A 21,678-nucleotide genomic window follows, 5' to 3' on the forward strand; every position below is an offset into this window, starting at 1 on the left:
AAAAAAAAAAAAAAAAAAAAAAAAGGCTCCTAACGGTTACAAGCAGTAGTTAAATTTCTCTGGTTTTATTTGCCATTATTTTAAGAGGCTCGGCCAAAACAACAGGGGCGATCCAACAGTGGCCTCCGAGAACTGTCAGGCATTGGACTAGTGCTGGCGGCCAAAGGAGGGACCTGTGCTTTCACTGGGAAGAATTTGTGTGTTATACCTGACAATACCAATGAAGTAATAAATTGCGCTAGCACTTAGAACAAATCGCATATATTCTCATGAGAGCCGGAGTTCTTTTATGAAGTCAGCTAGAATTAACGCTGTTCAATCTCTGGCTAGGAAACTGGCTTGTTTCAGGGAGCCCTTAACTATGCTGTTTGGGAAACCTATGTGATTTTTGGGTATGCTTTGCACTGTTAATCTCACTGTTATATCAGATTGTGTCACCCAGTGACTGCTGCAAAACAAGAGTGCTAATATGGTGATTGAATATGGCTTGATGAACAAAGAAATAGAAATGGTTTACAATTGTGGAAGCCCCCAAGTAATTGTTGGTCATGACCGTTGCGCTGGACAAAAGGAGGGATGTTGAAAGCAGAAATGATTTTAGTATCACAGTTTTGGAGCAAGAATGACTTCGTCAGATGCATTCGCAGTGTAAGAATCACCACCCCAGCGAACCAATCATCACCTCAGGACCATGCAGAGTCAATTTTGACTCCAGAAGAAGACGTAGAGGAACAGCCTGCAATACCTTACAATCTACGTTCTCGTAAGGGTTGCCAGAAGCAGACGACAACATAAAGCAAGGCCCAAGAAGAAGCAGTAGTGAGCCTAGCGCCTGCTGCCTGGTGGACATAAAACCGTGACTGCGTTTCCTCAGTTGAGGTTGTCAGAACCAGAAGGGCCCTGCCTCCAACATGCACCTCTGGTGGCGCCTGTTCCTCGGCTGCTGGTGTCTTAAGGTCTGGGGAGTCCACAATGACAATTCTTTTATCCAGCCAGCAAAGTGTGGATAGCTCAGACCCTTATTATTTCTAAATGCTGGGTCTGCAGCCACATCCCAGCCCACTCTCAAACTGGTGTTCCTGTCCTGGCTATCCCACTCAATTCCCCAGACCTCACTGGAGGACCTTGTCTGTTTAACACAATATGGAACAGTAATGACACCTGGGAAGAGGCTATTGGCAGTTCTTTATCCCACTTGGGGGGAGTAATACACCAGGCAAAAGGCTCCTGAGGTTACAAGCAGTAGTTAAAATAATGGCAAATAAAACTGGAGAAAGTTTAAGAGCCCTGGCCAAAGAAACAGGGGACGATCTGACAGGTGGCCTCCAAAACTGTCAGGCATTGGACATAGTGCTGGCGGCCAAAGGAGGGACCTGTGCTCTCATTGGAAAACAATATTGTGTGTTTATACCTGACGATACCAATGAGGTAATAGATCGCGCTAGCCACTTAGAACAAATCGCATATCTTCCCCATAAGTGAGAGCCAAGTTCTTTATGGAAGTGGCTAAGTAACCTGTTCAATTTCTCTGGCATAGAAACTGGTTGTTTCAGGGAGCCCTGACTATCCTGTTTGGAATCCTAATGATTTTTGTATGTTTTCAGTTAGTCTCCTGTTGTATCCAAAATGGTGTAAGGCATGCCACCCAGGGTGACTGCCCCAAAAAGAGTGCTAATATGATGATTTTGAATATTGCTGATGATGACAAGAGATAAAGAACGGTTAATATGTGGAACCCAGTAAAATGTTGGTCATGGCGTGAGCTTGACCAAAAGGAGGGATTGTGAAAGTAGAATGAAATTATATTGTAAAAATAAGAATGGATTAAAGAAATGTTGTATGTACCTTTAAGCAGAAATAAGAAATGTTGAAATACAGGTGCCAGGAAAAGAAACATTAGGCATAAACAAGGGTGCTAATGGCGAAACATTAACAGAAGATCGGTAATAGTTAGTAAGGAAATAAGATATGCATGGCTAGCCCTGGTAAACTTATCAGATTCTGCTTCCTTTGTTATCTTGCTAAGTGCTCCCCTCCTTTTATCTGTATAAATAAGATAGTTTGTGCCTTGTATGCTGCTCACATTATCTGGGTGTATTAGCAGAGCGCTGTGCTAATAAAACAGAGTGGTCTGACAAACTGTGAGTCCTGAGTCTAACTTTGACACAGGGCAGGAGCCCCAGCAACCCCAAATCAGCGGCACAAGGAGGGGGACTGAAGTCAAAGAGACCCGGAGTCCATGAGACACAGGGGTGTGTGGGGGGAAGGGGTACGCAAGATCGCACTTGGATTTGCTGAAGCTAGACACACCAGAGGGGACTTGGCCATATATCTCATTACAAGCGCTCAGCCAATGCACATGCTGGGAGTGGCTGGGTACCTGGAGGCCAGGATGGGAAAACACAGGGACAGTTGTCTTTTGAATCTAACGCAAGGCTTTAATGGGATGAGGCTGGGACAAGCTGCAAAGCCCACCAGTGCAGATGCTGTTTCCAAGCTGGGGGCACAGCTGTTCTCACCAGGGCACATTATTGACTGTCACAGGCAGGGAATTAGCAGAGTGTCTCTTGAACAGGGGGCTTTCTGCTCACTTGTTCCAGATGTGCCTTGCAGACCTGCTAAGCCTAAGCTCCCATTCCTCACCGTGGGCCCCCAGGAGGCCACTTTTGGGCTTAACTATGGAGAAGTAATGCCCACGCAGTCTGGTGCACAGATCTGGCACTTCAAAGGGTGCCCCAGCTGAGCCCTCTGTACAACTGTTTCCAAGACCCCGCAGTCAGCAGGGAGCTAATTTGCACAGCAAACACGGAATTGGTTTGCAGTTGGGAGCCATCAAAGCCCATCAGACTTCAAAACACAGCCATGGCCAGTGGCCTTAGGAACTGGGAGCCCTGGAAGGAACAAGCTAGGGCATCAAACAGCGATTTCCTCTGCTCTAACTGGCAGCTTCTGAAGCTCCAGCTTGCAGCTCTGTGACTGCTCTGCCCCCCACCCCTCTCCAAAGAAGATCTGTCTAGGTCGCTCTTGCTGTGATCTGAAGTCAGCTACCTGGCTATGTGCTCAGTGCTGGGAGGTGCAGCCAGACAATGAGCAGAAACTCCCAGCATCTCAACTCATCCAGCCTTTACTCAGAACTAGCAATATCCTACTAGAGGAGCTGATGGGAAAATATACCAGGAAATTAAACAATGACTTGGTGCCCACGGTCTGATGAAAAAAATATATGGCTCAGAATAGCACCAGTTTCATTCTGCAAACTTCAGGACAAAGCAGTCACAGCTGAACTTAGAGAGAGAAAAACCATCTATTCCACCACCAGGAGAGAGAGGCACAGTGTTTGCTTCCCCACAGACTGTCCACACCTGTGGCCAGGGACACATGCAGCCTCTCTGCTGCTCAGCAATTCCACTGCGCCAGCAGCTGATTGGAATCTCCCGTGAGCTGTGCACAGTCTCCGACATTACTGCAAGTTGCCATGACTCAGACTTCTGATGGCAGGTGCCTAAAATTCCTTTGTAGCTTGAACGCAAACATCAGCATTCTTCCAGGGGATAGAGATCCCGATCCCGGAGACGGTGGAGCAGCAGGATCACCCAAACTAGGCTCCAAACTACTGCAGCCCCGAAATGACACAATCCCCTGCACTGGAGAGAGAGGAGCCTGATTCTGCTCTGTAACCAGGCAGAAGTTAATCTGCATGAGGCAAATGCTGGAGAGGGGCACACAGGGACTGGAGTTTGCTGTAGGTCCCACACACAGGGCTGCACTACCAAGACCTGTCAGGATTAAGGCAGTGCACCACGAAAGCCCAGGCTGTATAAACAAGCAAGCTGTTTGTTTGGATTCTCTCAGGTGGCTCCTTGCCCCTCAGTGCAACATGCTGTTTGTATAATCTAAGGCTCTACGAATCAAACGCTCGTTCAGGCTTTGCATCCTAGGCATCAGATGGACAGAGATAATAAAGATTCCTTTGCTGAATTAGCATCTTAATCCAGGGCTGGAATAGGCAGCTTTGTTATCTTTACTTATTTGATATCAAAAGCTAAACCCTATTTCCACTTCATGGCATCTTAGGCGTTCTCCTCACCTCTGAAGGCTGCAAAACCTGTGCCAAAGGACACAAGGCATCTACTCAGAGGTACTTGAGAAATCCCTGGTGATTCAGGGTTTATTTCAAGTTGTCATATCAAAGAGACGTTGCCTAGTTGTATTTGAGGCATCTGGGAAGGCTGTGCGTGGAAGATTTTGCATTTAACAGCACAGGAATGTCTGCAGACAGAGCCATAAATAAATGCCAACTCAAGACAGTTATTAGTGGGTTTCTTGCTCATTAAGGTAGAAGTGATTTGCTGTCGCTATTATTCTGCAGATCCTTAAACTGGGCGATGAGTCTCCTTACTGTCCGCATGCAGCCTGCCGCCCTCTAAACAGAGAGAGTCAGATCCAGGGAGCTGCTTTGGATTCAAACACTGAGCCACTGACTGAGTTGTTAAAGGGTCTTTGTCCCCCTCGCCAGAATCTCGCAGTCCCAGTCCCACCTCCCAGTCTCCCTATCAGTAGCAACAGCTGAACAAGAGGCATTTGCTTCAGCTTAGCAGTTGGCCAAACTCTGGGGGGGTCACCAGGCCAGAAACCACAATGTGACTTATTCAGAAACCAGAGTCTGGGCCAGTCCAGTAACTTGGGGCTTGTTAGCAGGAGCAACAATAGATTTGTTTACGGCCTTTCACTCCACAGGACTCCAAAGTGCTTTGCAAAGCTGGTATCAGACCCGGCGCCCCTCTGGAGTGGGACAGAGCAGCTATTTCACAGAGCACAGCAATGGCGCACTGCAGTGAGAACCTACTGGAAATTGCAGGGGGAGTCTCAGTCGACGGAATGTAATAGTCCATCTGAGTCTGGCCAGGATGCTGGGGTAACAGGAAGTGCTATCAGGTCACAGATGTGGGTTTTGCAGCTCACCAGAAAGGAGGCTACTCCAACAGCATGATACCCGTAAGCAAAATTCTGGGTCATTGGGTCACTCAGTACTAACTCAGAGGGAAGTGCTTCCCCAGCTCCGTTCCCTGCAGTGCGTGGGTTGTCCCTGGTGGCCTCCCAACTCTGTACCACATAGCGCATGCAAGTCTGCTGAAGTTCTACCCAAAATCTGTTATTCCTGAGTAGCTCTAAAGATCTGACATACTATTACCAGCCACACACAACAGCTTTGCTGGAAGGTGCTAAACTGCCACCAGACAAACCTGTCTGGCTGCTAGTGGAGAAGCTTGACCGGTCAGCTCAGATTTATGCTGCCAGAGGCAGGCAGCATCCAAGTGGTCATGGACCAACCGTGGGCCCTCTGCACCTGGGCTGGCCTGTACCCTCGTGCCAATTCATCTTCTTCTCAGACAGGTCTGAGATTTAGTGGCACAGCTGATTGTGTTTGTTGTCAGTCTGTGGGGAGTTGACCGCTTCCCTCTCCATGGTGCATACAATGACCCAAGGGGGATTGAACCAGCTAACGAACTCTCCAGTCACAAGAAAATGGGCACTGGAGACCACTTCTCAACTCTGCCGTGAGCTAATTCCTAGCACGCTGGCTCCTGGGGGTGCTAACCAGGGCTTTGAGATGCACAGCGCTTTCCAAGGTCTTCATTAAAAACAGAACACCTGCCAAGCCACCCCACTCCTACACAAACGCCCCCCTTCTCCAGCCCTCCAGGAGCTGTATTATTCATATGAGCTCCTTTCTGCTGCAGCCCGAGTGTGGGGAGGCAGTAGCTGCTGTCAAGAGCAAGCATGAGAAAAGTGGCCTCCGACCTGGCTCACAGCAGGGGATTGGCCCCTCCAGAAGGGCACAGGTATCAGGAAACACTCCAGGAAAAAGCTGGTCCTTTCCCAGGCAGTGTGAGCACCCTGAGGGAGCGGGAAGCGCACAGGGTGAGCAAATGTGCCCAGGGCATCTTGCCCCACCACTCAAGGCCCTGTCCCTGCAAGCAGAGAGCCTGACACCATTCTGAGCTGGGTGTTAGACAATGGCCAGGACATGCTGCCAGACCTAGAGGGTCAACAGGGCATTCACCTGGCCTATGGCAATGCCCGGACCCCATTTCCACTGGCCTCGGGCTACAAATTCCCAGAGGAGCAGCAGGCCTCTGGAAGTGGCACCCTGGGCTGTATTGGCACAGCCTGCTTCACGGGACAGCGGCCATGACAGAGCATTGGACACTGACCTTCTTGAGTACGCTGTCCAGCGTCTCTGGGCGACTGATGTCAAAGCAGATGAGCACGGCGTCCGAATCGGGGTAGGCCAAGGGGCGGACGTTGTCATAATACGCTGAGCCTGCAACAGAGAGAGGGAGGCGAGCTGTTAGTGGAGAGATGTTCCACACCCCTGGAGCCAGACTGTCAGTTATTCCTGCAGCCTGATGAGGGCAGGCCTGTTCGCTTTCCCAGGTGCCAGCATGTTAATTCCAGGCACAGCTGATGGTGAGATCGCTACAGAACTGCCCAGGCAATATAATCAATGCCAATCACTCTGGGTTTATGGACAATAGAACCTGTCAAACTAATCTGATATTTTTTGATGAGATTACAAGTTTGGTTGATAAAGGTGATAATGTTGGTGTAATTAAGAATACTGTAAGGTGTTTGACTTGGTACCACACGACATTTTGATTAAAAAACTAGAATGAAATCAAATTAACATGGCACTTCAAATGGATTAAAAGCCAGCTAACTGATAGATCTGAAAATGTAACTACTTGAGCAGGTGTTTCTCTAGTGGGGTCCTGCAGGGATCAGTTCTTGGCCTTGCACTATTTAACATTTTTATCAATGACCTGGAAGAAAACATATCACCACAGTCAGCCAGATTCCCCCTTTTTTTTGGTACATAAAAATGTGCCGTGTTTGGAGAATAGGCCATAAATAGAGGAACTCCGATTCTGTATTCTGCAAGATTTCTGACAGAGCTGGCAGGGTGCGTGCACTGCTACCCACCCACTCAGCCCTCAAATGCAAGTGTCAGCCATTAAAGTCAGCATCTCATCATGTTTTTATTTGAAGTGCTTTCTGTGTGCGATTGTAAATGCCTCAGTAAACAGCAATGGAGCAATCAGCTCACTGCTACTTAAAAACACTGTTATAGTTTTAGTTCGCTTTACAATGGCTTAAGCTTCCGGGAGGGGTGAGCAGCTGCTGTTCATTTATGAAATGGGGAAGCAGAGACACCCGAGTCCTTGTTGAATTCACTATTCTTTTTCCCTCTTTCACCAAAAAAAATCTCCCACCCCGAGGATGCGGAAACAGGACATGCTTCCTGTTGGCAGCCCCTTGGGAATACTCTTGGCCGGCACTTTCCCACTGTGCGGGAGGGAGTCTGAGCACCCAGGCCTGGTGTCAAATGGCCCCTTGATGGAGCGCAGCGCCCGATGAATTATGGATGATGACAGTTCACATTTCCGGAAGGGCGAGAGGAGAATAGGCTAATTCTCTGCCGGAGTTTCTGGCCATGAGAATCTAGCTCTCCTCCCCCGTCACTGGCTAAGAGAAGGCTCCGCCACGGGCCAGGACGCATAGCGCCAACCGGGAGCTTGGCAGACAAGAGGACAAGGCCCTGCCCCAAACTGCCTCCATTGAAATATCCCTGTCCTCCATGGAGGGAGGGGGAAATAAACCACCCCAAACAGGGTTTCCTCGTCTGCGTGGACAGGCTGAGCACAGAGACCTATTGATTTCCTGTTCAGTCCTGGAGAGGGAGAACATTCTGATCTCCTCATCCCCTGACACAGCAGGCTGCCCCCCCCAGCACCATCAGGGCTCAAGGGGCTTTCAGGGAATCCTAGCAGAACACACGTGCTAACCCTGCAGAGCCCTCCCACTACCACAGAGCAGGTCACATCAACTCTGCCCAGCCAAGGCCATGCCAGAACCCAAGACCACCCCACAGGCGCTGTGCATGGCTGCCATCTGCTCGCTGGTGGAGTGCTGCATGCTGAGGCCTGGTACTGAAACACAGCAGAGTCGTGGGCTGCATGTTAGAATCCCCTGAACCATGGGGAGGAGGTCAACAGATCACGGTCGGAGAGTGCAGTTCCACACTGGGATGAACTAGGAATGTTCTTAATGTTTCTCTGAATACTGTGTTGGTGTCTCAGTGTCCCCATGGCAGTTCTTAAGTATCTGGCAGAGCAAAGGGCCAGTGCACCTAAATGCCTGATCCTCTGTCTCCTAGCAACTGATGGCCTGGGCCCCCCCCTCTGCAAAGGTGCCAATTGAAGGTGTTGGAGACAAAGAGATCAGGTGACCTCCTGGCCTGGGAAAGGGGCTGAGCAGAGAGGAGGGGCTGGAGNAGAGTCTCTGAGTCTTGGGGTCCCTCCAGGGAAAGTTTGGGGGACCAGAGCGAGGCAGGCACTGTAATTCCTGTCTGGTGGCAGCGAGATAAGATCCAAGCTGGTAATTAAGCTTGGAGGTTCATGCTAGGCACCCACATTTTGGACGCTAAGGTTCAGAATTGGGAGTTAGGCTTATGATAGGGGCCCAGCATGCTTTAGGATCTCCAGGTGAAAAGATGGTTGTAGAAGTGCAGCATGTTACCTTCCAGTCTCTAGAAAGGCCCAGGGGGTGCAGGACCCCGTGGCTTCCCCAGGACCCCGCCTGGGTGGACTCGCTGTGGGAAGCGCCTGGAGGGGCAGAGGATGCTGAATGCTCCAAGGAGAGACCCAGGAGGTGAAGCCGTGTGAGCTTCTTGCCGTGAACAAGTCTACTCTAAGGGAGAGAAGGCTCCCTAAAGTCCTGCCTGGCTTTGTGGGGAGCAGTTCCAGAGCATTGCCCCATGACTCCGTGACACACACGCCAATAGCCCAGTGAGCGTTTAGGAAATCTAGAAGGCTGGGGATGGGGAACCAGACAGGACCCAGCTCACCACACACAGTAGAGACAAGGCGGGTGAGGTAGCATGTTTCTGCTAGTGAAAGAGACATGCTTTCCTTGCCCGCCTTGTCTCTCTCATGCCTGTGACCACCACAGCCACAAGAACACTGCAAACTGTACAAATTAATGGACGCTGTTACCGAGCATGTCTTACCCAGAGCCAGAGCCGCAGCAATAGGACATGGGGGAGCTGGGGATGGGACTGTATAGAGGGAGCAGCTCCTGACAGCTCCATGGTGCGTCCGTTAATCTCAGACGTCCTCCGTTCATTAGGGTCATATCTGTCCCAGAGTGATCCCCATCTGGGGAGGGGTATCCCATTCTGGGAGCCCAAAATGCCTTGAGCTTGATTTTCCAGAAGTGCTGGGCACTCAGGACTCGTGGGGACTAGAGGAATTCAGACTCACTGCAAAATTCAGCATAGGGTGGCCCCAGCCTACCCGGCTCCAGCACAGGGCACCCACTTTTGAGCAATTGGACTCGGATGCTCCAGTCTGGGCCAGTTAAGGCTCCTGGCCCAGGAGGGAAAGTCACCACCAGCCTGCACGAGAGAGCCCCCTGCACATTGCACCTAGAAGCTAGAGGATGCCCAGCCAGCGCCCCACTTACTACACCAAAGCAGCAGGGCAAGCCAGCCGCCTGTGCTCCCACCTGCCATAACTGCCCGAAAGCCCGGCCTGTTCCTGGCGTTCCCAGTGGGAAAGGGCTGTGGGAGCACTCTGCTCTTGTCTGTGGAGGAAGCAGCCAGCATGCTGAGAAAACAGCTGAAGCCCCCGGAACGCTGCAACCTGCAGATCCATCCGGAGAGTCGTGATCCAGCCTTAGGCCCGAATCACCTTGTCTGTGGCTGGCAGATCTGGCACCAGCAAATCCCTCCTGTTCCCAGCTGTCCCCAGAGCACAGAGCAGACCCCACACCCACTGAGACAGAGACTGCTGGTTAAGGTAGCCAGAGCCCAGAAGGGCTGAGCTCCACTAGGCAGCCAGTTTCCAGGCCCCTCTTCCAAAGCCAGTTTGGCAGCTCAAGCTCTGGCACAGTCCAGGCAACGATAGCCATAGGCTCTGCGGTCAGAACAGGTCACGGGGCCCTCCCCGCTGCAATGGGACTCGACTAATGGACATGAGACCCAGCACAGATCTCTGTGCACTCAGAAAGGAGCTTGGACAGAGTCTGCATAGAGACATTATCCCCCTGTGTGGGCAGGACTGCACCCTAGCCCCCCTGGGCAGGAGGGCCCCCATGACACCCTGCCCCACACATCCCCTTGTTAGAGCTCCCAAGTTTTAAATAAAGGTCTCCGGATGCCTCCTCCCTTTTTCCAGTCTGAGCATCTTTCCCTTTTGTGCAGATTTCAGCTCCTCTGAGCACAGTCATTGCTACAGCAAAGTGTATCATAGCAACATGCCATTTCCTGCAGTGGATCCCACTGGGCTGTGGAGCACACCTGGCCGGGCGAGGATGCTGAGTAATGGAGCATGAGCATGGCCCTTTATTTAGTCTGTGCACCACCGGCAGCGTCACTACCCTCCCGAGTCACACACGTTTCGGCAGCTTCTCCGGCCCTGTGAGCATGCGCTTGCTGTTCAGGGGCTGCCAGGATAGTGGGGGCTCCCGCTGATGGGGAGGAGGCTCCAGGCCAGAATGGCCTTTGCACTCCCTTACATGCTGCTCCCAATTCAGGAGCTTGAGACAGGCACAGAAGCAGAGTTTGGAGTCACACCCGTGTCACTCCTGGCTGGTCCAGAAACCCACCAGCTTTCCAGAGTCCATTCCAGCCGTGAACAGCAAGGGCTGGAGCAGACTCTGCCTGCCCGAGGAGGGCCAAAGCCAGAGGTGTTCTGACACAGAGCAGAGGTGGGACTTGGTTTCATATCTCCTTAAGACCCAGACTTTCCAATGGTCTTTTGGAGAAACGACTCAAATTCGCCTGGGGGCCGTTTTAGAATTTCTGCAGCCAACACTTTGTCAATGGCCCTGGTTCCCGCAACACCGACTCTGGCTTTGATTGGCTCGCTGACCACTCTGTGCCTTTCAAAGATTCCAGCGAGACGCCCTGGAGACCTACGGTTTAGCGCTTTCAAAAGCACGCATGGGCTCGTGGGTCTGTGGAGCCGACCTGCCAGGACTGCTTAGGACATACTCCCTTTTGGACCCAGGTCTGCAGGAAATAAGATCGATGGGCATCTGTCCATGATTAAAGAGAGAGAAAACTAGACTGAGTCAGTCCCCAAAGTCACTGTCAAAAATAAAACCAAGCGTCTGAAATTCAGAGGTGAATTGCTCCTCTCCCTTAGCAGCACCCCCCATGCCAGGGCTGCGACTCAGCCAGGGATTCTCCTGTTGTTGGACAAGGGACTGCAAGGTGCTGTTGCCTTTACACTCAACAGTGCTATGCTTCATTTGTTGCGTCTCAGCTGTTCCGAGCGATAACGAGACTCGAGCACGGGGCCCCTTCAGCCAACACTAGCACGTTCCAAGCTGGGACAGCGAATATGGATGCAGAGCCCCAGGCAGCTGGGCAGGAGGCCCCCCACCAGCTCCAGCTTACATAGCACAGAAAGCTGCCAAGGGGCCTGAATCTTTGAGCCTCACACTCTACCCAGAGGATTCACTATAAACTCTTCCTCCAGAACCCACAGATGCTGCAGTGCATCCTGGAGTCCTGCCAAGAACGTCCTTTCCAGGGCCAGCTCTAGCCATTTTGCTGCCCCAAGCACAGCGGCATGCCGCGGGGGGTGCTCTGCCGCTCGCCAGTCCCGTGGCTCCGGTGGACATCCCGCAGGCGTCCCTGCAGAGGGTCCGCTGGTCCCGCGGCTCCGGTGGAGCATCCCCAGGCACGCCTGCGGATGCTCCACTGGAGCCGCGGGACCAGCGGACCCTCTGCAGGGACGCCTGCGGGAGGTCCATCGGAGCCACCTGCCGCTCTCCCAGCGACCGGCAGAGCGCCCCAGCGGAATGCCGCCCCAAGCACGCGCTTGGCGAGCTGGGGCCTGGAGCCAGCCCTGGTCCTTTCCAGAGCAAGGCAGCAGCTCCAGCCAGCTCCCTGTGCTGAGCACAAGCCAGCCCACAGACTGCAGAGTCTGTGGAGAATGCTCCCCCTTCACTAGAAGGATCCCAGCTCCCAGGCACTGGGCGAACAAGCCCACTAGCTGAGCACCCTCAGCCTCCGCTTTGTGCGGGGAGGGGGCTCGGCTCGTTTTTCTCGCCTGCTGCTCACAGAAGGCCCTGGCTCTGTGCAGAGGGTTCACACCACTTCTGCCAGTCCTGGCATGGCAGCAGGCTATGTAACGCTCCATCTCCACTCCCAGCTCAGATCACACATGGGAAACCATGTGGCCATAGCTGTATATAACACCCAGCTTCCCAGCCAGCACCTCACACTGCAGGATCTTCAGCATGTCAGGAACATGTAATGAGGCAGACACAGCGACCCTGCAGCCCCCACCCCTCTGGGCAACATTCTCATCCTGCTTTGCTATAGGAACCAGATGGGAGATACTGCTTGGCCCTTAGCTAAACAGAGGATTCATTTTCTAGCCACAAAGGCTATGAATACACAGGAGTGACTCTGATAAACCCCTTTCCCAGCAAACATCCTCCCAGGCTGGCTGGGAAACCCTGGGCATTTTGGGGATGCATGAGGACTAGCCGAGAACAAAGCTCTGCCTTAGAAGCGAGCACAGCATTCAATCACACATAGCCTCGCCAATCCAGCTGCTACAATCCCTGAGTTAATATTACGTGAAATGCCAGCTAACCGCAACTGCTTTCCTGATTAGTCACTGCCCCAGCAAGGATGGAAGTGTTAATAAATAATAATAGATTTTATTCATCCTGTGAAAATCCCAACATGCTTTACAAACGCATGGGATAAAGGAATACTTCACCTAGCCTGACGGAGGCTGGAAGACAACAGCGATATGACAGCACACAGCAAATCTACAGAAGGATAAGACTGAGGAAGGATGGTCAGAGCACCAGTCTGGGGCTTAGGAAACATGAGTTCAGTTCTCTTCTCCACCACAGACTCCCTGTGACCCCAGGCCAGTCACCGAGTCTCTCTGCCTCGCCACTGGGATAACAGCCCCGCTTTCCCAGAGAGTGAACAAGGACAGATGCATGAAAGATTCAGAGGGGTCAGACAGCGACAGGGGCCAGGTAAGCGCCTCGGAGACTGAGGACGGCCGACTGCGATTACCCCAGTGGGACCGACGGGACCGACCAGGTGGGATCTGTGACATCCACATGTGGGCAGGAGCTCATCAGCACAATGCCCCCTAGCATCACCCCAGGGCAGTTCTCTGCACCTATTCAGAGGGAAGAGCACCCCCTGCTGGGGAAAGACCACTTCCTGCAGCACCTATGTTTCCCCTTGGGAGTCTCCCAGCCAACTGTGCTCTGAGCATAGCCCTGGACAAGGGTCTATCCCAAGGTGAAGGGCTGCATGGGGGCAGGGAGGTGGAAAGAGCGAATACGTGGACGAGCTCTACCAAGTTCACAGACTTTGCCTCCCAGAGCAGAGACAGCACAGAAGGTGGCACAGAGTGAATCTACAGACGCCAGTTAGGTGGCATCCAGCTTTCTGCCACGGCAGCAGCCTGGGAACACCTCTGCCAGGTACAGAGCTGCACAAGGGAGCAGGACTGGGCCCTGGGTGCCAGTGACTGAACTTGCAACCTCCTCCATGACACAGCCATGCACTGGGGAGCAGCGAGCCACATCTCCCTGCTGCATGAGGACAGGATGTTCTTCTGGCTGCACCAAGTAGCCCACGAATGGGATACGAGCAGAACAGGGAGGGAACATGATGCTCCAAGGCAAGCCTGAGGGAAGTGTGCTTCATGCATACCACCCTTCCTGGGCTGCTGGCCCCTCCTCACCCTGCTAGCACTCCTCAGCTTTGTCTAGAAGGAGAATTCACAGAGACAAGCCTGAACCCAGCGTAAACACAGTGTAAACCCGTTTCCATCCAGTCCAGGCCAGCAGATGCCACCGCCTGTCTGGCCCTTCCTTGCTCCCTTCCTGCCCTCTGCAAAATCCTGCAATTCACCAGCCTGAGCAAAGCCTTTCTGAGCAATAAATGCAGTTGGGTTTTTCTCTCCTGCATCCACCTTTGTGCTTTGAGGTGTCCTTGAATGGAGCCTCCTGCAGCAGGCAGCTTATTTGCATGAGAAAGGCACAGATTGTATATAACTGCCCTGCTATTGTCCCCCTCCCAGGACCTGTCCAAGGGGAAGTAAAGAAGTGTAAAAGACCCTGGACTGAAAACCTGACAGTGAATGAAAGGGACAGAAGTGGCAGCCTTCCCAGAAGTCTTTGGTAAACAACAGCCAGGCCAGTCCCCATGGGGAGCTGGGAACCGGCCAGCTGATTTTCTAAGAAATGTTTGGTGCCACTTTCTCTGCAGATGCACTGAGAGGGGGATGCCCTCCCACGTCTCCTGGCAGCTACCGAGGGCCAGCTGAACACGGGGAGAGTGCAGGGAAAAGCAGCCTAGCCTTCAAGAGCTGGTTAAACAGCCTAGCAAGGACATGCCTAGTCCCTTTGTGCCTCCCAGTACAGTGTATGGGGAGGTTTGGGGGGTGGCATGCTCTGAGACGTTACTATTTGTCTGTAAAAGGCCCAGCTGGCATTTACAGGAAGCAAGTATGTCATGGGAATCCAGCCACTAGCCTTCCCAGCTTGGGATGGGCCCGGCCCTGCAGAGATCCCTTCACTGAGAAGTGCGTGCAATGCCCGCCAACATGAATCCATGTGCACCAACTGCAGACACATCCCCAGATCCTTTACTTCAGGGACTGGCCCGAAAACAAAGCACTCAGCTGCTGGCGATGCCAACCATTGGGACTGGGAGCTTTTTCTGTCCCACTCTCTGGAATTCCTTCTGATACATCTTCCCGTTTCAGGAATATGCCTGCTTCCAAGCTGTGCATCCAGTGGAAAAGCCATCCAGTCAGTGCCATGGGAATGGCACTTTGTGCCCTCAGAACCTCATGACACCACAGGCCCATTTTTAACAGGGGCATTGTACACACCATTTAATAAGAGCTTCACAAGAGAAAGGTTGTTCTTTAGATAGCACCAGCAATCTGACCGACTCTTTGCAGAGGTGCAGGAAGGCAAGGTCCCTGCCTGAACAACTTTACAATCCTTAAACTAGAGAGAAAAATAGCATTTAAAGAGAACTGGCTTGATGTCTCTGGAATACGCCAGAGCAGAATATTTAAATATCCCACCTCTTTATAGCTAGAACTGATGGGCAATATAAGCAGAAGGCTAAGAAATTAGCTACTGCAGCTTTTTAATACAGCAGAAGCTGTCAAGTCAGGAAGATCTGAGCTTTTTTTCCATTGGCTCAGAGATCAGCTTCGTTCTCCTGATCTGAAACAAGCCCCTTTCCCCCTGAATAAAAGTCAGAGGAATTTCTTGTCAATTGATTCGCAGGCAGCAGTGATATTCCTGAGCAGATTGCTGAGTGCCCTCCTGACCCCAACTCAGCTGGGCACAAAGAGAGGTCCAGGATCCATGACCCCAGCCTAGCTGTTCATTGTGCGCAGTGGTTGATAATGCAGTCCCTGCTGATACAAGCAGCTTATTTCAAGCAGTGACATGGTGTACATCCCAGTTCAGGCAGAGGCAGGAAGCAAAGAATTCTGGTGACAAACCCAGGTAAGCCAGCAATCAGGGCCCTGCTAATTGGGATAGCATGACAACAGTTGAGCAGCGAGGAAGCCCAAAAGCATCCACCAGAATCCAGACCAGGGATGTTAGCAGCACAAGTGGCACAATGCAGCAACTACTATTCTTATCAAAGACAAAGGTCAATGGCACCAAAAGTGAAATGGATCTAGTGAAACAAGGGAGAACAGAAGCAAGAACACTCCAACCTTCACCCTGCTCCCCAGCTGCAGCTGGAGGCAGTTCCATCTCTGCAGACGAAATGCAGTGCTTGTACCTGGCCCTTTTCTAGCATTTTTCACCCAGAGATCTCAAAGCCCTTCACAAAGTCTTGTTATCCCATTTTATTTATTTCTTGGCACTTAGACATCTTCCGGCTTGTTTTATCTGCTGCTCTGGGCACCTTAACGTTATTCAAAGCAACAATCCAACATAAAGAAACCCAGCTGCAGCCGACCCCCTCATCAAAATGCCACCCCCAACACAACCAAACAAGCAGGACTTTCCCAAAATGCACCTGCGGACGCATTTCTCGCCTCATCTTGAGACTCCTCCATGAATGACATTTACCACAGGGAGACAGGACGCCCAGGGCCTTCAGAAGGAGTTTTGGCCAAGGATGCACTGAATTGCTCTGCAGAAGTTACAGCTTAACGAGAACGGGTCAGCCACCTTTAGGCCAGTCCTCAGTGGGGATCTAGGGGAGGCAATTCAACAGCCTAAAACCCTAAGAGTCTTAGCTGAGATTTGTGCCTGGCAGGACATTGCTGCTGCTCCTGCGATGTTGCTGTAACCCTGAAGTCTGCGAACACCAGGCAGAATAAGCGATCATCTGGAAAGTGCATGACTAAGACAACAGCTAATCAGCTCAGACAATTAACCTCTGCTCCTAATTCTTGTGCTGCACATAGAAAAAGCCAACGAGCAAATTACCAACTGGCCCAGCTGGTGGGTTTTCCAAATGGAGGTGACCAGAATGAAGGGGGTGTGGGATTTACCCACGGCGGGGGGGCAGGGGGATTTCTGAGCCTCTCACCAGGCCTTGTTACTGAACAGGAAGTCCAGCTTGTGTAGTTATTGGCAGAGGAATCCCCCAGTCGAGGTGAGGGTCAGGGAGCTAGTGCCAAACTCTCACGGTGGATGTGGCAGCTCATGGAGGGAGAGAACCCCACTGGTTCACACACCCACACTGCTGAGGGCTGAAGCCCAGGCACGTCAGGAAGGAGCGGCTCTAGAAGGTCCATAATGCGAACTTTGCCGCACACCACCCTGAGAGACCAGCCCCTTCCCTTCTCCTGGGAGCATTGGGACTGGGACTGGGAAGGGTTGGGCAGAGGGCGTTACCAGGTGTTCAGCACACTCCGCTTTACACACTGAGTTTAGGAAAGCCAGGCCCAGACCCATCTATGAAAGCCCCAGGCCCAGCACCTGGGAAGCCCCTCTGCAGCATGTGCAGTTTGCACCACAGGGTTTCAGTGAAGCAGGCAGATCTCTAACCCAGATGGCAGCTGTCTCAAGGAGTCACAGGGAGCAGTTTTAAATGCCCCAGAGCATGTCATGTTGCACAGATGGCCTGGCTTGGGAAAGGAGGGGAGATTGGCCAGTGAGAAAAGGTATCTGAACATGCAGGGCTTGGTGGTCTCTGGCTGGCAACTCTCTAGCAGCCAGTTCTCAGAGTGACTAGGCAGTGGCCCCAGCACATGCAGCTCACCCAGTTTCTCCAGCCCGATGCTAGAATCACGCTGGTGGCAGCTGATGAAGTAGACGAATGAGAAGAGTCTCTGGACGTGACCGAGACACATCCGGAAGCCAGAGACTTTAGGCACCACAAGCACATTCCAGATTCTCCCTGGTGCCTCTTAATCCAGTGCCTGAATTACAGCAAGGAACGGAAGTGGCAAGCCCTCAGGTTCCTTCAGCGTAGCGTGGTGTAGGCACCATGCCACTGGGCTTCCCAGGGACATGTCTCTGGGGCCAACTGAGCTCATGCAATTATCCCCCAACCAGCTGAGATGCTACATGTAGAAGTGGCAAATGGCTGACAGCCTAGCTAAGAGCACAGGGGCTTCTGCCCGCACTAGGGGCTGGAGCTCATAAACTTGTGCACTTTATTTCTCTGGAGAGCCTGGCATTAAAGGAATGCTGCGTCCTTCTCACCATTCCCAAACGGAGCAGGGTCCTGTAACACCATGTCGTTCCGGCTCATTCACAGCGAGCTGTACCTTGTGCAATCCGCCACCCTTCCCCCCTACTCCGGCATTCGCCCACAGCTCCCGCCCCCATGGACCAGACTGAAGTTTATTCGCATTTCTGGAAGGGAAAAGAGGTGGGATTCTTGTTACCGGTCTGGCTGCCTCTGTCCCTTTGCTCTTATAAAGACCAAGCCACTGCAGCACCCGGATTCCTACGGGACTTGCTGCTCCAGGGGGCTTTCTACAGTTCTGTTTATGTCACCTGCCGTGATAGGAAACTTCCCCTCCCCCCTACCGTTATTTGGATTGCACCAGCAGGTGCCGTTCAGCCAGGCACTGCAGATGTGCCGAGGAAGAGACCATCCCTGCCCCAAAGCACTTACAGTCCAACTAGAAGAGACGCAGAGCTGGGAAGGGGAGTGTTATTCTCCCCACTGTACAGAACGGGAAGCGTGGTCCGGAGAGAGCAAGTGACTGGGCCAAGGTCCCACAGGGAGTGGGAGTCAGAGCAGGGAATGAACCCATTGCTCCTAAGTGGCAGCACAGCCCTTAACACCTGCCTCTCACTCCTAAACCAGGTCACACTCCCATCACTACTGCTCTCCAGCCCTGTCCACCAGCAAATCTCTGCATGCTTTATAGGCCTGTAAGAAAGTTAGCCTGCCAGCCCGCCTGCGAGATGGAGAAAGGCCTGTCACTGCAGAGAGCTACGCCCTGCCCCTGCCATGTGGGGGCCAGAACTGCATTGCTTGGCAGAAAACCTTCACTGTTGTGCCACACAGCACCCAAAACCCCAGCGCCCCCTCACTTCACTGCTGCACGGACCTGATCCAATCCCATGTACCCCCTGTCCTGCTAAATGACCCCTGGGCCATCCCTGCGCAGGGAAATCAGCCTCTGCTAGCATCTTCCCAGGCACACAGGAAATCTATTTCAAGCATCAGCATTTCTGCCGCTAGCCCTGCGACTCCTTAAACTGCTGTCCGATTGGTTATTGACCTGCATGAGAATGTGAACCAGCTGCACATATATTTAGGCTTAACTACTTATTTGTCCTGAGGCAGGACACAAGTACGTTGACGGCGGATATTTGAGGAGTTATTCTGGGATGAAAGGGCAGCTCTGCATTTCTCCTCTGCCTCAGAGAGTGAGTGGCACTGAACTTCTCCTGTCCTTTCCCTGGCACTAAAAGAACCTGCCATGGTGATCCTGCAGGCACTTCACTGGGACTCTGGGAATGAGAAAGCACCAAGAACCCATGGCAAGGTCACCCTTAAACCCAACCCTATTCAGCTCCTTAATTTCATCAGCATTCCTCACGAGTCCCGCTGAAAAGGGATGCGTTATCAGAAGCGGTGGGTTCCCACACTCCAGACCACAGCAAGGCAGCCTGCTTGCTGAATGCCAGAGGGGTAATGGGGTGGGGGAGAAATCCAGATTCACTGTTATTCTTGTCCTGAAAGCACAAACACCGAGGCAAAAACACAACCCACAATCCTGTGCCAAAGCAGCCCCACTGCTGCAAGCGGCAGCACAGGCAGATGGCACTGCTTAAATCGCCCAAGTCCTGTGATTAGCAGGTCTATGGGATAGGCGGTAAAGGCACCAGAGTCCCAGCTACACTACAACTCCCACCGTCCCTCCTATAGGTGGTGAATTCTGGGGCCCATTCTTTTCACCATAGACCGGTGCTGCTGACTCCCTTTAGGGGGCTGCATCAGAGCCAGCGCAAAGCACAGTCAGGTCAGGAACCACACGAGTTACACTGTTGGCATAGTTCCCCCTAGCATCAACAGGCAGCATGCAATGTGCATCAGCAAGGCGTACCCAGGTCCCAAGCAAGGATAAGCTACCTCAATGCAAACTGCAGCTTTGCCTGTCTACATGAGGGGGCACTGTAGGACGCAGGTGCAGCTCTACTGACATCAAGGGGTGCTGGCCGTTTGCACCAGCAGTGGCTTTGCCTGAAGGGGTCTGCACTCCACAGCACAGAGGAGGCCTCGGATTACTTGGCTCACTTCTTCCCCTTAAAGGGGAGAGAACAGAGGGATTAAATCCCAGACTGACCAAACCCCATTAACTTGCTGCTTGTCCCATGGCCTCAGAGAGGGGTTCCCGACCCATGTGTCATCTGAGGCAGTTTTTCCAAATCCAGTAACCAGGGCACAGGAGGGAGTGCTGGGGAAGGAACGCTACCACCAGAGCCATGGAGGAGAAAGGGAGGTGGATGGGAGAAAGTCACCCTGGTGCAAGCTGGCTGTAGTAAACACATCGGCAATATGCAGGGGCAGCAGCGACTGTTGGCAGGGAGTGAGCAGAAAGAGCATTCAGTTTGCAAACTCTCAGTCAGCCCCTTTCAGGATTCAGCTGGAGAGCTCGGTCACTGGGAACAGGACAAGCAAAGCTTTTAGCCACTGCACTGCTGGAGAGAGGGGGACTTGCTGAACCCACCAGCCATTCCCATAAAGAGCAAGATTTTCCACAGCTAATCAGACCATTGGGCCAGCAAGGCCGGTGCCCAATACCTGGAGCTTCACGGAAAGCAACCCCCTCCACCACCACCCACATCACCAAAACACAACCAACCTGCCTAACCCTGTCACCTGGCCAGCCATCAATCCACCGAAGTGGAGACCTGCTCAGAGGCCTGGAAATGTCACAGCCTCACCTGAGGCAAAAAATATCCTGACGGGTCACTAACTTACCCAGCCCTTTTGACAGCTGGCTGCAGGTTCTTGCTACGCCTGGCAGGGGAGGGGGAAAACCCTTGCCCTCATCAGATTTCAGGCACCACTCCTGAGACCTGTGGAGGAAGCAAGCCCTGATGGGGGAGACTATTTACCGATCACTAGGGTCACAAGACAAATATGAGCATTTCCCAGTGCAACCGGTACTTCTGGACTGTGCAGAGCCAGCCTGCGCCTGTGGCAGCACATGTACCTCCGTGAGCTCAGAGATCAGAATGCAGGTGCCTTGAGGCTAAAGAGGGCAAAGCAATCTCGCCTCTGCAATGAGAGCGCTACAGCTCCCCACTGAAGTCCTGGGCCCGGCAAAGCTGTTCCCAAAGCCATGGGTCCCCCTCCCGCTGGCAAAATGCTCCTCTTCTCCAGACTGACAGGAGGGCTATCCCCACCTCCTTTCATGCACAGGCATCAAACTGCTTCTTAATAGTTTCAAAAATTCACAAAAATGGCGAGGGGAGGAACGGACATCCCTGCTGTGCTGTAAAATGGCATCTGACGCGATTTCACTCTCACGTTGCATCTGGGTGTAGGACTGATGTACAAAGAAACAAACATTGAACATGACTGACGTCTGCAGGGGGACCTGAACCAACCTCTTGTTCTCTTCATTGTTGAATGCATGTTTGAGATCTCAGGACCTGGGGTGAAATTCCTGGGGATGGGGTGCAGAATGCTCGCACTGGCCTCATCTGCACAGGAGGCTTTACCCTCACGGGAGGATTTTCAGGGCCAAGAATTCTATTCTAGGCCAGGGTCACCTTCCAGCTACGAAAAACTAAATGGAGAGTTAAGGGTTAAAAGATTTTCAAGAAAAAATCCAAGTCTGCAGTATGATTTGGGATTAATCTGATTCCTCATCACTGCCATTCACCCTCCAATAACGTTTCCCTAACTAGATTTACCTGTTCTTTTGCCATCTGCTAATGTCAGAGCCTGGATCTGCCACTTAGCAAGAGGGGCAAATTCAACCTGATGTAGGCCTACACTTGCCAGCCTCCTCCACACGTCACCTGGCTCCATTAGCCTCAGGCAAGCTGCTCCCAGGAGCTGCACACAATATCCTAGTTTAGAACACAATTATCAACAGGCATCTTGTACAGTCAGACAAGCTGTGGCTGCATTTAGCTCCAGTAGAGGGAGTTTTCTAA

The 21,678-nt window shown here is 52.3% G+C and overlaps 1 protein-coding gene across 1 annotated transcript in view; it reads right to left on the reverse strand.

Moving 5' to 3' along the window:
* Positions 1–21,678, reverse strand: part of RND2 (Rho family GTPase 2) — a 47,925-nt gene that overhangs the window by 20,976 nt on the left and 5,271 nt on the right. Inside the window, exon 3 of the mRNA XM_032772716.2 lies at positions 6,216–6,325. Coding sequence (XP_032628607.1) covers positions 6,216–6,325 — 110 coding nt within the window. The remainder of the gene's footprint in view (positions 1–6,215; positions 6,326–21,678) is intronic.

This window comes from Chelonoidis abingdonii, chromosome 21 (genome assembly GCF_003597395.2).
Source record: "Chelonoidis abingdonii isolate Lonesome George chromosome 21, CheloAbing_2.0, whole genome shotgun sequence".
NCBI lineage: Eukaryota > Metazoa > Chordata > Testudines > Testudinidae > Chelonoidis > Chelonoidis abingdonii.